This window comes from Xiphophorus couchianus, chromosome 18, assembly GCF_001444195.1.
Source record: "Xiphophorus couchianus chromosome 18, X_couchianus-1.0, whole genome shotgun sequence".
In the NCBI taxonomy this organism is placed as follows: Eukaryota; Metazoa; Chordata; class Actinopteri; order Cyprinodontiformes; family Poeciliidae; genus Xiphophorus; species Xiphophorus couchianus.
The window spans coordinates 11,435,131-11,452,065 of record NC_040245.1 but is presented as its reverse complement, the minus strand read 5'-3'; the positions used below and the strand labels follow the sequence as shown (position 1 = coordinate 11,452,065).

The window sequence follows — 16,935 nt, the reverse complement described above, 5'->3', positions numbered from 1 at the left end:
TTATTCATTAAAAGTACATAAGTGAAGACTCAACTTCAACAACTTGTGTTTACTGATGAAGCACTGCATATTGTGTTGTCTTTTAGAACTGAGTCTATTTTTAAAAACAATGTTCATTCTCTCACCAAAAAAAAAAAGATTATCTCATTAATAATTTATTTCGGTAAAAAAGATGCATCCAGAGCTAAACTGCCACTCAACAGCCCTCAATAAAACACAATAACAAGTACACTGACACAAGGTTGGTGCTAAAATGAAACAGTGAAAGACAGAAAACATGTTAAATAGTCACAAACACAAAGTGAGATCAGTAGAAGTTTTAAATCAAAATGTTTATTCTGTCCTAATCTCAAGCAAATACCAAAAATGTTCCACAGCTACGCAAAGACAAAATGAATGCAGCCGCTCTCTCAGGCAATAAATTAGAAAAAGAAAAACAATAAAATAAAACAAAATAAACTCATCCACATGTTTCACAATGACAAAATGACACAATAGGTAAATCAGAAAGATAAAAATATATATACACTGCTCGGTTGGCTTGTTTTGTCAGGTTCCACCTGATTTAAGGGTGCTAGGTTTAGTAACTCTACTGCAGACAAAATAAAGTATCTACACCATAACCCACAAAGGAATAAAGGATTTTTGTATCTGTCAGTGCTCAGCTGCTCAGCTCAGCAGTCAAAAGTAAGTCGAATATTTGTGGTAAATATTGGGGTGGAGCAATTTCTAAATATGTCTCAAAATAAAAATGAAAAAAACAAAGTAAACTTTATGACCAAATGCCAATCAAGAAGGCCAGTTTTGTTTTCTGTCCAGTGGATGAAGTTTTTAAACAGCTATCACTGTGGATATTAGCACTGAGACTCAACATACTCCTCTTCCCTGGGATGCCTCTTCTGTATACTGTGGTATTCATCCTCTATGTCAGAGTCCTTGAAGAGACCAGAGCAGGGATAAGATTAAAAACTTTGTACAGGAAAATTATCAGTATGTCACACATCTTAATGTTCTGTTGTTGTGCAATGAGATTATGCAATATTTATTTGATGAAGTGGACATATCCATTCAAGTTATTTATGAGCTGAAAGTTATTGTTTTCAAGTGCAACACTGTTAGACGTACCATTAGACACATGTCACAGCAAGTGGTGCTCTTTATGTAGGTTGTCTGTGGGTAGCCACCATTTTCCTCTCTGATGGGAGGAGAACACACAGAGGGTTGTTAATGAAAATAATCACACAAATGGATGTCAAAACATGCACTATGTCACACATTTTAACCTGTGTTTTGTGTGTATAAAATATATCTAAGGTTGATTTTTACCCAGCGCTGACGTGTCTCACTGTCTCTTTCCCTCCTATTACTTTAATATCAAGGAAAGCAACTATATAGCTTAACAGGGCAAAAAAAGAGTAGAATTAAAGAAAACACTTAGAGACAAGTTCAAACAAAACAACTATTTGAAGATCTATAAAATGACTATTTTCATGAGTTATCACCACACACAAAAAAAGAGATGCTTTAGTGCCAGAAGCTGTAATTCTTGGAGAGACTGCCTCCAAATGTGAGTCAGTCCCTGCAGACCTTTGTGTTTGAAAACCCTGCTGCTCAGTGCTTTCTCGCTAGTCTGGAGTCGTAACTGGTGCATATGCTTGACTGTCTTTGCTGTTCACATCATGAACACGCATGTCTGATAAACCTTGATAAAGATTTCCACATTCTTGCTCCTAAAGAAACAGTGCAGTCCAAACTCTCATGAACTATGGTTGAGTCTGCAATTTTGAGTATCAATTCTCAAGTGAAGACAAATGAAATATTAAATTCTATTAGGAAAAAAGAGCGATCTATTTTTAAAAGGTTATTAAATTGGCAAATAAATGATGGATAGCTGCTGCCCTGTGCTCTAACTGAATGGATGTTAAGCAGAAAAGAAAAGCCTAAAGCTGAAAGAAAGTTGTGTTCAGTAGTGGGGTTTAAAAACGTACATATAAGGACAAGAGTTGATTTTGTCACAAAACTAAACTATGTGTTAAGGCATTTTTTAAGGTATTCTTTAAGGCATATTTAGTAATCGCTTTATTTATTATGCTTAACATTGTGATCTCATTTTATAGTAACTAACATTTGCAGTTTGAGCTCATAGCCCCATACTCTGAAGATGAACTAGTTGGAATAGTCCAATAATTTTTCAATTGGAAACTGTCCTTTATTAAGGAACCTGTAATAAATACTAGGAATAAACCTGAATGCAAAATATTGAAATAATAATAAATTTAAAAAAAACTAGTTAGAGAAAATATACTTTGGCATAATCTTGACTTAACTCCCTCAAACCCCTTACATTTTAAATACATTCATCAAGTATAACTAAGCTACATTTCTATCCCATAACACACTCAGTGCAGGGGTATTGAGGTCATAATTTCCTTTACGCCCCCCAACCTGTCGCTACATCAAGTTTAAAAAATTATCAGTATTGGCTTTCTGGTATATAGGTGTGTGTTATAAATTACATTTTTATTACTTATAATCAATTTCATTTTATTTTAACCTAAGCAGGGATTGATCCTACTTCTCAGTAAAGCCATCACATTGTGTTCTAAGTTTTTTTTTTAAATCTTGTACATATTGTGATATTTTTCAAATATTTATATTTTTCATCAAGGTATACGGAGAGCATCCCATACTGGCCCAATATAGCAATAAAGATATTATGGTGTGTTTGTTTTATGATTTTTTTTCAGTACTTATGTTTTAGATTTAAGTGTCCCTAAAACATAATAACGTATCTATCAATCCATCTATCTGACTTTTATTGTGCTAAGGTAACCAGTTTATCCAGAATCCCAAGCGTTAAAAAGAAGAGAAAACAGCAGCTTTACTCAGATCATGAAGTCACTGCCTGCCATCTGAAGCCACCTTAGAGATCAATCATGGGAAGACGGTGTAGATTCAAAGCACGTTCCTCCAAGACGCCTGACCTTTCTTAAGCCAAATCTTTAACTTAGACCTCAGTTCTTGCTTAACCTTGGCACCATTAGCAATCCAGATGTAGAATCTATCATCGCTGAAGGCTGACTTGACTGTCATTATCCCCAAGAGAGCAACATCAGTGATTGGTAGAATAAATTTACTCACCCCTCTGTGACCTCTATCGGTGATCTGTAGGCCTTTGATTGGTTGTGCCGTTTCTTGGGACAAAACATCCGTCCAATCAGGAAGAAGGTAATGAGGCCGGAGGGGAGCAGGATAAAGGCGAGGAGCACAGCAACATCTGAGAAGCGGATGGTCGTAGCTGAGGACAGCAAGAACATTGGGGTCATTAGGTACAAATTACCAAGATGATCATCATCAGCTATTCACAGGAGATTACACCAAGAATACAAAATCATTACAATTCTCTCCTCAGAGAAAAACAAACATTTCAGAAACATATTTAAAACAATTTCACTTCACTGTTTTAGTATAAACAGTTATGACTGTAAACACTGATCATAACTTCATTGACGGGAAGTTTGTGGACGTCTTTGACCGGGACCACAAACTTCCTGGTTGCCTGGAAACTGCTTTCAGACATAAACAACTAAAATGTGAAAAGTTTTCTCGGGAGCTTTAGCAGTGCTGCTACTGCAGGTGCTGAAACACGCATGGCAGAGGAGGGTGATCTTCTCCAAACAGATATCCTCAACCTTACCTCAAAGCCAGAAAATTTTGAGCCAGACTGCTTACATTATAGGGCAGCCCAAAGTAAACAAGGCCTAAATGTTTGCCTTAATCTGCTGAATCAAGAAATATTTGGCAGGCAGTTGAATTCAAAGGGCTGCCCACCATCATGATTTCCCATCTGTTCCAACTTACCCTTTGGAGTAACTGTCAGAACAGTGTGTGACTTTGGGGAGTCAAAGACATCTGGGGGGTTTGTGACATCACATGTGTATGTCCCATTGTCATTCAGTGTGGCATTGATCAGGGAGATGGAGACGTCCCCACGTGCAGGGGTTCCCTGCCATTTGATGCGACCAGCAAACTGACCACTCTTTGGAAGTTCAGCTTTAGAGGAGAAGTGGAAAAACTGCAATGGAAAAGAAAAGGCAAAAAATTGTTTCATAAAAACCAGGTGGTGAGATAAAGTGTAGCTTGAGCAAAAGCTGTGCACTTTAAATATTTTAATTCACTGTCAAATATAATACCTGAAAATATGGAGTCTACTTATTCAGCGCAAATAAGACCAATTGCTGCAGAATTCAACTTGAGACACTGTATTTGTCCTATTTTGGCAAGGTTGTTCATAAAAAAAACAGCTACAGGGAAGGGACATTCATGGTTGTGAAAAATATCTGCACATGTCTGGAAAGCAAAATTTAACTCTCAAGTTGACATTTACCCACATCAGTTTGTTTACAACAACAAACATCATCACTGAGTCACTACTCTGTTATGCCGACCAAGACCTTTTCAAACACTAGAGTACGAGTTTGTTGTATGTGTGTGTGGGAGCAGCGAGGGAGAGAAAAACATGTTTTAAAGTACATTACGGCTGCATGTTGTATGACTAATAAAGTTACACTAAAAAAGTAAACTATAAATATTACTGGATTTAAACAAAAAATAGCAGTGATATATGATGCTACGATGATAGATTTTTCCAAATGTAATGAATAAGGACTACAAATGTTTTAAATATTGAAATGAGGGTCAGAAAAATCAAGATTCCTTGATACTATACTCGAAAGCTGGAGCTTAAAACTGAGAGATCATATCCAAGTTCAGCATGTTTGAGTTGCAGGATGAAAATCACCTGACCTCTGAATACTAAGATTGTATTGTTTCCACATACAAAGCACAATGTGACCATCTACAGTATATTTTCAAAGCAAAAATGAAGTTAGTATTTACTTCTAAGAGCAGCAAGCCAAATGTGTCCATCTCTTGATTTGTTAGTAACTACATTCTTTCATCCAGCTTGTTGTTGATAAAGAACACTGGTTTAATGGTTAGTGTGAAATTTGGATATCAGTCTTACTCACAGCTATGTGAAATAAACAGGAAACAAAGAGAAAGCTTTTTTCCTCATCTGATTACCAAGAAAATAGCATTCTGGAGCATTTTAAATCATTATAAGAAAATGGATACCAAAACTGAAGAGAACTGACGAGTATGTAGGCAGATAAATCACACTACTACTGTAGCTCATCGGTCCTGATCTCCACTATGCTAATTAGTAAAGTGAAACTGAGAAACCTGGTATATTTTGCGATTTGTTATTATTTTTTAAACATTGATCCAATTGATACACTCAATAAAAATGCCTGAAACCTTCAGAAGGGAATTAACATAACACAGGCAGAGTTATTTTGTTAATAACATATTTTAATGCACTATTTTGAGCTTTCCTGCATTAATATTTTTGAAATAAAGATCACACAGCAACATTTCACTTGTAAAGAGTTTGAGTCTCAAGTTTATGTCCACAAGCATGCAAAAGACTGTGAGAAGTATCAACAAGGTTGGTTACACATGGCTTCCCAAATAAAAACCACATAGTGGCAAAAGCAAACACAAAACAATCACAGCCACTGATAAATTTTATGGTTTTACAGCTCTATGTGTATACAAGCTCTACTTTCTAAGAGCCTGACTGCATGCTCATACTGATAAAGCCAATCATCCCTATATACTGAAGCTGGACAGGCCTATACGCAGTGAACTAGACCATGACTAAGAATCAACATAGCATTTTAAACCAGGAAGACCTGGATGTTTAGAAAATAAGCATCCGTTTCTGGCCCAAAGAAGCTTTCACAAGCAGAGTTCAACAGCCAAATACTCCAATTACTATCATTTTCTATAAATATTTGATTGCCTCTCTTCTGCAAAGTTTATTCTCACTGAGACAGAGGTAATTACGCAAGCCACTGAAGCACTGCAGCAATGCTGATTGACACTAAAGCTTCAGCAGCAAATTGATATTTTCTGACAGGTTTTCACATGCTTATTCATGGCCTTTCCCAGTGTGATATACAGCCAGCGTCCCGCGGGCCAATAAACCAAAGAAGCTAATGAAATTGGGAGGAAAGTAATTGAGGGTTTAGAAATAAAAATTAAAAACTTGTAGACTGTGCCACCTGTGGGTCGTATCAAGATTCAGATTCCAAAAAGGCTCCATAGAATGAGCACTAAAAATTCATGAGGATTTATCTTCTTTAACTTTTTAATGGTTGCTGGTTGTTCTGTCCTAAATACTTAGGGAAGACAACTTTGTCTTAAATGACCCAACCAACAGCATGCCACAGCAGCAGAACCACAAAGCATTAGCTTCCATTTAATGCTGAGTGCTCCTATAGGAAATTACTGCATATAGGGTTGCAGCTACCACACTATAGAATCTCACAGTCCAAATGCAATTACAAAGAACCACACTTGATGGCCATCTCCAAGTACAATGGAGCTGCTTAAATTATGTGGTGCACTCATTGTGGACTGGAGAGTGAATGTTAGCCCAAAGTGTGCAGGATTATAAGACTGAATGCAGTTATAGTTTAGAGTGGCTACATCTGAACTCATTTCAAACAAGACCACAATACAGTAAAGGAAGTGGTATCGGGTTGGGCCGGCCGATATTTACTGTGAAAGCTGTAGACATACACAAATAGTGGAAAGGAACATAAAATTCTCAGCATGGGACTAATAAATCAAACATGCAGGTACAAATGCTGTTCAAATCAAAACTGAATGAAATCAGAATGAAATGCCTTCAGTTATTACCATCACAGCTTGTGTACTGATAGGCTCAAGAATGAGATCACACTAGAATGCAAATAAAGTAACCTGTTATTCGAACAAGTCACTTTCCTGTATGTTAAGTAGGTCCTGATATTTTTTTATCTATATGTAAATATGATCTGTATGCTTTTGGTCTGTATGACTCATAAAGACATTTATTCAGTGAAAATATTACTTTTTTTGTTCAAGGCTGAAACTATGTAGAATATCAAACCAAGCTAAGACAATAAATCCCTATTTTAAGCACCGAATGAACCATTTTATGTGTTCCCAAGAGGCCACCACGCTTTTCAGACACAGCAAATAGGAAAAGTCAAAATTAGTAACTTATTGGTCTGACAACATATTCAGCTAGCATGAAAATACATTCAGTTCAAATATAAAATTATTGGAATAATATTGGAATCAGATTTTCAGTTCAAAAGTATACAGCCTGCTGCATCCCCTTCAGAGCAGACAAGGTCATGATGCTGGTAGGTTGATTTCTAACAAAAACAACATGTAGAGGTGAGGTGTTGATTCTGTTCTGCGAAAGCTCTCATATTTTCTAGCACTTAGATCTACTGATTTCCTGGTGCATGTTGCTTCTTTAATCTAGGAAAGCACTATTAAAATTTTTAACATTGGCTCAAAATAATTTGACTCACATGCAGTTATTCTGCAGCATGACAACCCTGAGTAGGCTGATGGTAATTGCCTGATACTCTGCCTTTTGTTTCAGCATTCTGAGAAGTTGATAAGGCCAGCTAAATTACTACTTGGGTTCTTTTGTCAACACCATAAAATCAGGGGTTTGGTTAACCAAACATTTTACATCTGACTGTTTTTATTGTTATTTTAATGGTGGCAGAAACATCTGAATGTCATGGGTTATTTTAACACATTACAATACACATCCTTTTCAAGAGATATTTTGAACTTTACACTCACAGCAGAGATAATTAAGTCAATTAAGAAAAGAATGAAAAATCTTAGACTTGGACATCTCACTATCTGGTAGCTGACAGTGCATTGAAAAGGCATGAAGAGTTTGGAGGGCATCTGTGAACCAGTTTGTTCAGGTTGAATATTAATTTAAAGAAAAAAAATGAAATACTGAATAATATTGACATTTTAGAAATGGACAATGGTGGGAGTTTTTTGACCCTATCAATCAAAATATCAGACAATAAAAAGTCTAGCAACAACCTCTGCATAACATAGAAAGTTCCATGATTTTTAATTTATGTAATACTCACTCTTTAAACTTGCACTGCCTTAATACTGAGCCAAGTGTCTAAGTGTCAATAAAGCAGAATGTCAATAAAACTATTCTCAACCTGTGCTTGGTCCATTAGTTTGTCAAGTATTATGCTTGAGAACACAACAGCAGTACATGGGTTTTTAATATTGTAAGGAATTATATAAGTAGGTTCTCAAATACTCACCACCAGTGATGAACCTCCAGTCTGTGGTGTATAGGACCAGCTAACACGCATTTTACTTGTTGGGTTTGCTGTAGAGGTAAAAGTGCAGGGCAACTTTACCGTATCCCCTTTAGTTGCATGGAGCTCTGGTGGAGTGGTCACTTTGATGGAGGAAACTTGGGAAAGGCCTGGAGAAGAGATGAAGCCAAGTAAGCAATTGAAAATATGATACAAGCTGATTCATGTCTTCATGAGTTCCACAGAAACTGAAGTGGAGAACTAGAACAAAAAAAAAAAAAACACACTGCGGGTGGTTTTTCCACCCACTTTTATATGAAAAACAACTGATATCAATCAAGAAATGTTGCAATGTTGTCACTTTTGTTATTGTCACAAAAGTGACAGGACAGCAAGGCTCTCCTGGTACACATAACACTGAGTGACACATTAATACAAGTTTCTCACCAGCTGCTCTTCTTGCATTTGACAGACATGTTCATCATCTGTCCATCAGACCTTTAACAGTTATGAGTTTCTTAACATGTATCTTTATACCCACCAGTTCACTGAAGATATTAAGTGAATATAGAGATAACAACACAAGCAGAACTATTTTCTCATAAAAAGGAAATGAAGCAGAGGATTCTTGAAAGAAGAAACACTCTAAATCTCAGTGATATGATGGATGCTGCTAATGTGGTAATTAGAGGTATCATAGGAATCTTGGCAGGTCCTCTGTGGTCTTTGCACTGACACAAAGTTTCTAAATGTTGATAACAAAAAAAAAGCTAGCAAATAAAATTATGCAGAATAATAAAATTGCACAGCCCCACAAATGAAACAAAACACCTACATCTGTATTTAGATACAATATATTTAGTTAATTTTAAATGACTACTTTTTGAAATTGTTATATTTTTGCTCAGAATATCACCATCACAATGGGTTGAATTCATTAGTATAAATGCAACAGTTGTTGATTTTTGTTAACCATCTGATTTAGAGCTGTATGACATAAACAATATGTTTTTTGACATATTAATTAAAACTGTCACCATGATTTAACAGAATAACAACCAATCAGAGCCAAGAGGAAGGTCATGGTGCTGCCAAACATCATTACTTACTGTAGCTTTAACTACCACTAATTGAACCTATATTTCTGTAGTGGCTTGGAAAATATTCATACCTCATAAGCTTTCTTTTTCCAACAAAAATGTCAAGAATGTGCTGTGGATTTATATTCAGCCCCCTTTTCATGTGGGGTTATACCAGTAATCTAAACTAGTAAAATACACCTGTGTGTAATTTCTTCTTAGTCTGCAAAGAAAAAATGGGGTCTGGTGTGAATTGCATTGATTTATTTGCAAAAAGTTCTGTATTAACGCAGGCAGGCTGAGCACAAATACAAACCACAAATTTAATGAGAGGGAAAACAGTACATTTTTCTTCCAAAATCTCAAATACTTTAAATATAAGCTTACTAATATGACACATTTTGAAAAGGTTACTGGTTAATTAAACTTTAAATAAGTAAGGCAAAAAATAAAACAACCTCAGATTTGTCCAAAAAAGACACAATAGTCGGTGTACATAAGCAGCATTCATTGGCAATGTGAATGTTATTGTAACCACCCAAAATAACGCAATACAGAAGCTAAACAGTCTGAATTAGTACTCAGTGCTAATGACTGTTTATGTCCCATGCAAGTTATTTACAGAGAGCTTCTGTTGGAAGGATGTTTTAGTGTATTTTAAACACTTCTTAATCCACACACGGAGTCCCAGCGCAGAAGCCTGGCTGCGGGCTCCTCCTGAATTTACCACCGTAGGCCTGTTGTTATTATGCAATACTATCCCACCCAAATACTGACGATCCTGTCAATTAAATTAATATTCTATTTACTGTTATTTTATGTATTGACCTTTCAACATAAATTTAGCGTCTTAAATTGATTAATGGTGTTTCCTTATTTTCTACAAATAAGAACCACACTATACTATATTGCACTAAAAATGGGTACCATAAAAAACAAACTTGTACCTGCACTATTGATATAAGTATGACTCGCCAAGACAAAGCATTTCTCTAATTAAGTAATGACTAAATAAGCAGCTTTTAAGAGCAAAGATCTACGTATTTAACCGCCTGACGCTAAATGTTGAAATATTCACTGCGACACGACACCGGATCTCAGGCCCTACTTACCGAAAACGCCAAACAAATACAGCAACACAACTACATTTAGAGCTGTCCTTCTTGCGTCCACTCGACACATACTTGGATTAGAAACTGGATCTACTTCGGTGACGATTGAAAAAAAATCCTCTAAGTTGCCTCAAAACTTCGGTAAATTTCCGTCCATAGTATGTTTCGTCTTGAGTCAGTTTTTTTCCCCCTCCGCCTGTCTGAATACCTGTCGGACAGGTGGATCAGGAAGTAGAAGCTCTCCGTGCGTAAGACCAGACAACACTTTGGGAAAAAGGAAAAAAGATCAGCCAACACTGGCAAACATGTTGAATAAAGGAGACAGACAGCTCGAAACTTCCGCCGAAGGAAAAAAAGTCACATTCCACCATAAGATACAAAGTCCAACACGACTGTTTTTTTTTAAAGATAGATTAAAAACTGTAACCAGAAGTTAATTTGGTTAAAGACATTTCAAATTAGATAGCTGCGCTATTTTCATTGAAAGACATAGCACAAAATAAATAAATAGTACAAATAATTTGGATTTCGATAACAACGTGTGCTATTGGAAAATGCAGAAGCTTGTCTGAATATGTCTTTATTTCACATATGTATGCTTTTTTTTTTTTTTTTTTAATTGATTTAGGCTCGTAGTGTGACACTAAGTATTCAAAAAGCTTTCAAAACAGACCAGGTCTAAATCAGAAGCGAACTAAGCAGCTGCTTACTTCCTTCCTCAAACCAGCAGAGGGTCTCCAAGATCATTCCATTTGTCCCAATTTCATTTACTTATTAAAGTCAGAGTAATTTGTTACTAGAACAATACTGAGCAGCACCTCTAAAATGGTAAATCACGGGTAATGACAAATTATTTGAAATTCATTTAAAATATTATTATAAACTAACAAATTAAATAATCTTGATTAACTTTTTGATTATTCCCTATAGGGAATATAGGGAATATGATGGTGACCCGGATGCAGTATTACCTCATAGGCTCTAGTATCCATAGCATTTATTCAATATCAAAAACATGTTAGTTTCAAAACTTTATACCAGGTGTTACCAATAATCAAATAATCAGATGAAGTGTCATTCAAGCAATCTACAATTAGTCGTAGAGGTAATTATTGAAATAGATTACCTGACGTTACTTTGCAGCTATAAGCTTTGGTGATACTTACAGTGGATCTGTTCTGCATAAAAGACTCATCATCATATATGGATGATATATAGGGAATATTACTTGAGCTATGGTGATTTATGGTAGCTGGATGAAATCAAAATGAATTATATTACAACACTCTTAGAAGCAAACACATTTGGTTTTAAATTGAACCCAAACTTTCGTTATTGTAGGCTCTATAACCATGCATATGCCCTCATATGAGCCCCTGTTTGCAGTCCTCGTCTCCCTACTCAGCCTCTAAACATAAAAAAACGCAGATGATCTGTTGGGACAAACTCCTCTTCTTTCCCTGTTCCCAATCTCCTGGTCCTACTGATGTAATTATGTCTAAAGGGAGAAGGTGTTTTCTTTCCCCAGCCTTTGTTAGTTTACTTTCTCAAGGGGTGTAGTGCTTTATCTCTCTACTACTGCATGAGTTTCTTCAAAAATCCTTTGAAGTATATATGTATATATTTTTATTTGGTCTCCGTAGTCAATTTCCTTCTTACATCCATCATGTGTTTCTAATCTGAAAAAGGAATCATTTCATGGCACATCAAAGAATATGCAAGGATAGCATCTTTTTGTACATTGACCCTGACATGCTCTGCACTTTTATGGACTTATAATGAATTGTCAGCCTACACAGGAAACTAATGCTGTGAAATTTATTATATGACAAACAACCGGGAAGGGAAAAAAATTGTACAATACATTATTCCCGAAGTAGGCATTTCCAGTCCTAGTACGCTGATGTCTTGCATGTTTCAGTGGAACTGCTTCTGTGTACCTCATTTAAGCATTTTCATCTTGTCTGAAGTTCTACCAGATACTGCAGATTTCTTATTCAAATCATATAGATACAAAGTGAAAAAGAGATAAAACATTCACAACTTCACTGAAAACTTGAACTGCACACCCCTGAATTAATTTACTAATCAATTCACAGTTTTTTACTGCATAACTAAAATAACCAGCAGAGAAACCAAGACTCGCCTTACAAGGACACCCTTCAACTCATTTTAGGGCATCCTGATGAGTTCCTAGGTCAGGAAAACAAGCACCGTCCCTTCAATGAAGTTTGGGTCTAGCATGGGTTCTCCTTCCAGTTGAATGTGCCCAGAAAACCTCCATAACATATGAGGTATTTTTAGTTTTAGATGTCCAGTCTGGCAATGTAGCACTCAGAATTGTTGCTGCGAGCCAAGGAGAAGCACAACAGATTTACTATCAGAAGTGGAGCAGTATGACTTCTGCTGTATTGATCAAGTTGATTATATTTATATATATACTTTATTAAAAATTGCTTAGGTTTATTTCAAATACAATGTACATGTAGACGGTAACAAAACAGGGAGAGGTAGGGTACAAAGATAAAAGGGATTGAAGGAAATAAAAGCACTATAGAGAAAGGATTAAAAGAATACATGAAAACAGATATCTACTTCTTCTTTTGCATAAAGTGACTAATAAAACAGATAACCACAGCAACAAACGTTATATATATAACAACATCACTGAAAAGTACACGGTACTAATTAATGAAAATGTATTTAGTGGCAACCACAGCCCAGTATAACGTCTCTGGAAACACCTGAAATTAAACATGCATGTGTGGGCGTGCGCGCGTGTGTGTGTGTGTGTGACCTCAGTGGTTGTGTTATGATACTTAAGGATAATAACACATAATTTGTGTCAAAAAGATCAGCTGTAAACTTTTCTAGATCTATAAAATACATGTGGACCAGCAATCAAACTTCTATTCCTTAGGAATGCTGTGAGGTAAAGGTTGCATTCACTCTTTCATTACTAGGATGGATGAGCAAATTAGATGTTTGAATCCAAAGTTTAGTAATCAGTTGTCTCCTTTTTCCAGCTGCCTCAAGCAGTGGTGTCCAGATGTGTCCCTGCTCCACATGAACTGAATTAATTCTCTCAGTTACCTTTTCGGTGTGTCCTCAAGTTGTGCAGAGGCCTTACAATGAACCATTTACAAATCCAGGGTTGTTAAATCAGAAAAACACCTCAATATGCTGGACAATGGCCCCTAAGAGCTCATGTAGGACAGACAGCACTGTCACAGAGTAAACCTAAGGAAAATTACCAAGGAAGTGACACAGTAGGGGTTTGGTCCTTTTGTTTAAACAAAAAATAAAGGAGTATGAGGTTAGAAAATGAATTCCAGTGAGCAAGGGATCACACTTCCCAGGAAAGGAGCATTGAATTTTAACGAAGCATTCTTTTTTTACTTAATGACAGAATATGCTCACAAAACTGTGCTTCTCAGGTTGTTACCTCTTTTGTCTAAATTAAACACCTTACTGCTTTATAGTGCTGTATAAAATAGGTGTGTTAATTTTGTGTGTGCTTCTCAGGTTGTTACCTCTTTTGTCTAAATTAAACACCTTACTGCTTTATAGTGCTGTATAAAATAGGTGTGTTAATGAATGCTAAACTGTTCCTTTTTGCATCATTAACTGTAAATCAGGACGATGACAAAATCAACACACAGCAAATGCAGCTATGTTGTTCATCTTTAATCAGAATATATGACATAATAGTTTCCAACTTCCTTTTTTGAGCTGGTGGTAAAGGTATGGTATAGTAATGGTAATGGTAATGACCCATGAAGTGAGTGTTTAACCTCACATCTTTCTAAAGAAAGATTACATTTCTATCTTCTTCTTATCTTAAAGAAAGATTTGCAATCTGTTTCGCAGTCTGGTACCTCTTACCTGGTTATGCAAACACGCCATTATATCATGTGACACATTGTGTGTACGAATAAAAGGGTTCTCTGTTTGGCTACAGTCACAGGTTCTCAGTTACAGCAGCAGTCCCCTCATTGACAATCAGGGCTCTGCCCTGCTCACTTACTTTCTGGCGTCTCTGAACAACAAGAAACTTCTTTTTTTGCTGTCAGGTGATTTAAATTTCTGGGCACCAAAAGGTGGATGCAACCATTGTCTTCCCCCCCCCCCCCCCCCCACCACTCCCTTAAATGTAGAAGCTTTTGTCTTTTGGTTGCTTTAAAAGCACTGAAAAGGCAATGACATACTGTCCAGTTCATGTCTTTTATTTAAGGTTTCACATACACAAGTATTAACTTCTCAGTAAGGAACACAGACAAGTGAGACTGGATTGCACAAGAGTTTAGAGATTCTTAGCTGCACAATGCCCTATGAATAAAGCCATCTCTCCACCTTTAAATGAATGCCAAACATTACCTGAACATTTGTCTTTGCATGTTAAGGTGCACCCCCTAATAGAAATCTCAGTCTAACATTGAGTCATATTTTACACGCCAGTGAGGCAGCTATAATTTCTCTGTGAAACATGTCCTGCCAAGCACCATATTTGTGTGTGTTATGTGTGGTTAGGCATGAGCAAAGGAATTTAATATGATTGCTGTGCCAGGTACAACCCAATGCAAGGTGTGGAGAGCAAAGAAAAATGACGGGTAAGTCTTAAGCACAGATTTACTTTATAAACAGACTGTAATTTCCTTCTGTCTTGATTTCTATTACTTCCCTTATCAAAATGATCTGACATTAGGTTGGCTCTTTTTAGGACATGTTTAATCATGGTTGCCATAGCAAGTACACTACATTGGAAAATGTTGAGTCACAAAGCAAAAGTATTTTAAAAACATATCTCCCAGGAGTTTCAACATGTTTCTGCTACAGACTTCAATAATAAGCTTCACTGGAGTCACAAAAATAAATCTGTGTATTTACAGTGCGATAAAAAAGTTGCAGTTTGGTCTTTTTATATTTCAGATGTTTAAGCAAATTTTGGAAGCAGAATAAAGCAAATGATGTAAATACAAAATCCAGTTTTCAGATAATAATAGCACTCATTTATGAAAAAAGTTACCAAACAAACCTGGAAAAGTAATTGCTCACCCCCATGTCAGATCTTGAATTAACTGAAAATAAAACATTTTTTGAAAGCTGATTTCAATCTTTCCTCAATCTCTGTCTTAAGTCCAGGCCAAACATGATGAATCATGTTGACATGTAGAAAAAGGACCTGACAACAGAAAGTATGGTAAAAAATAAAAATAAAAAGTCTCAAAAAGCATATCATCTCAAAAAAAAAAGAGAAACAAATCAAGAACAGATGAAAACCAAAGCCATTGACAGCGATCAGTATAGAAAGGGCTACAGTGTCATTTATAAAGATTTGGGACTCCACTGAGTCACAGCAAGAGCCATTATTTACAAATGGAGAAAGCAGGAAGAACCTTCTTAGATGAGGCCTGCCATGGACAGGAGCTCATCAGCAACTCATTGTATTTTGTAGTCTTCTCTCACTTTTTGAACTGGATTACATGGAGAATATACCAAATGTATACCAGAGGTGTTGCACACACAAGGCAAACTTAAATACTTGCATTTATCAAACTCAATTCTTACATTGTCTAACTGTGCAGTTTGACCTTGAATAGTAACAGTGTGTTCCTTTTTAGAAACAATTGTGTTGCTAGTCGCATGTTAAATTGCCAGAGTCGTCAAAACACCACACAAAAGATTCTAAAAAGATTCTAAAAGATGGTAAGCACATCAAAACTGTAATTCTGTCCTTGCAACTTTTTTGTTGTGGTTCTGTGAAGTTATAATATATCTTATGTTAAAATTCCATAGTTATACAAAAGAGTTTTAAAAAAAATTCTAAATTGTGGCTGGCAAATGCTCACTGAAAGTGCATCATCACAATTTTGTCTATTCGCTTTAACAAATTGGCAAATTTGTAAAAGCGAACGGCTTTATTCATAGGGTATTGTGCAGCTAAGATTATTCCAAATAATCATTTTACAAAGCAAAAGGCAAGACATTACTTGAGGAAGTAATGTCCTTTTAATTTTTGACTGACTTAGAAATCTGTCACATTTTAGAAAATTGGTTGTTCTTATCAGTTACCATATTGACAGATAATTTAATAATTTAGAATAAAATGTCAGACTGAAAGAATGTTGCCACTCAAAATTCAGTCTTAGACAAATTGAAATCATCTAATGTTTTGCTGTTTAATAAAATTAGTCCAAAAGCACCATGAATAACAATTTTGTTGTTTATGACAGACTTCACAAGCAGAAAAAAATATGGTTGGGGATGCAGGATCTCTAAAGTTTCTTTGGCATGTAGAGCTACTTGTAGCGTAGCCACAAAGAAAACTCCAGTAGTAAGGAATAAACACACATGGCTTGAGTAAAATGACTATCAGTCGATAAAAATCGTTGTTTGTACCATAGGCTCCATGGCCTTCATGGCCAAGCCAACAGATTGCAGTCTTGCGTGTTAGCCCAAATTAACTTGGTCAGAGGTTTGTTTTCTACAGGCTGATGGTGAAAACAGCTGCACCCAAAATCTCCTTCTCAGCTT

The 16,935-nt window shown here is 36.1% G+C and overlaps 2 protein-coding genes across 2 annotated transcripts in view; both read right to left on the bottom strand.

Moving 5' to 3' along the window:
* Positions 1 to 311: 311 nt before the first annotated feature.
* On the bottom strand, positions 312 to 10,725 carry mpzl3 (myelin protein zero-like 3). The gene is made up of 6 exons (XM_028045621.1): positions 10,402 to 10,725; positions 8,214 to 8,380; positions 3,862 to 4,075; positions 3,142 to 3,298; positions 1,126 to 1,195; positions 312 to 935 (listed from the first exon to the last, which is right to left on the bottom strand). The coding sequence occupies exons 1-6, from the start codon at positions 10,469 to 10,471 to the stop codon at positions 855 to 857; spliced, it is 759 nt and encodes a 252-aa protein (XP_027901422.1). The 5' UTR covers positions 10,472 to 10,725; the 3' UTR covers positions 312 to 854.
* A 4,387-nt stretch (positions 10,726 to 15,112) lies between these two features.
* The window catches only part of LOC114161916 (myelin protein zero-like protein 2), a 29,237-nt gene continuing 27,414 nt past the window's right edge, over positions 15,113 to 16,935 (bottom strand). The window contains exon 5 of the mRNA XM_028045580.1: positions 15,113 to 15,583. Coding sequence (XP_027901381.1) covers positions 15,559 to 15,583 — 25 coding nt within the window. The 3' untranslated portion in view covers positions 15,113 to 15,558. The remainder of the gene's footprint in view (positions 15,584 to 16,935) is intronic.

Coding starts and splice junctions, on each gene's coding strand:
- mpzl3 (XM_028045621.1), bottom strand. CDS start 10,471: ATGTGTCGAGTGGACGCAAGAAGGACAGCTCTAAATGTAGTTGTGTTG. Junction 4,076..8,213: donor CTGGAGGTTCATCACTGGTG/GTGAGTATTTGA, acceptor TTTCCATTGCAG/TTTTTCCACTTCTCCTCTAA. Junction 3,299..3,861: donor TCTGACAGTTACTCCAAAGG/GTAAGTTGGAAC, acceptor TGCTGTCCTCAG/CTACGACCATCCGCTTCTCA.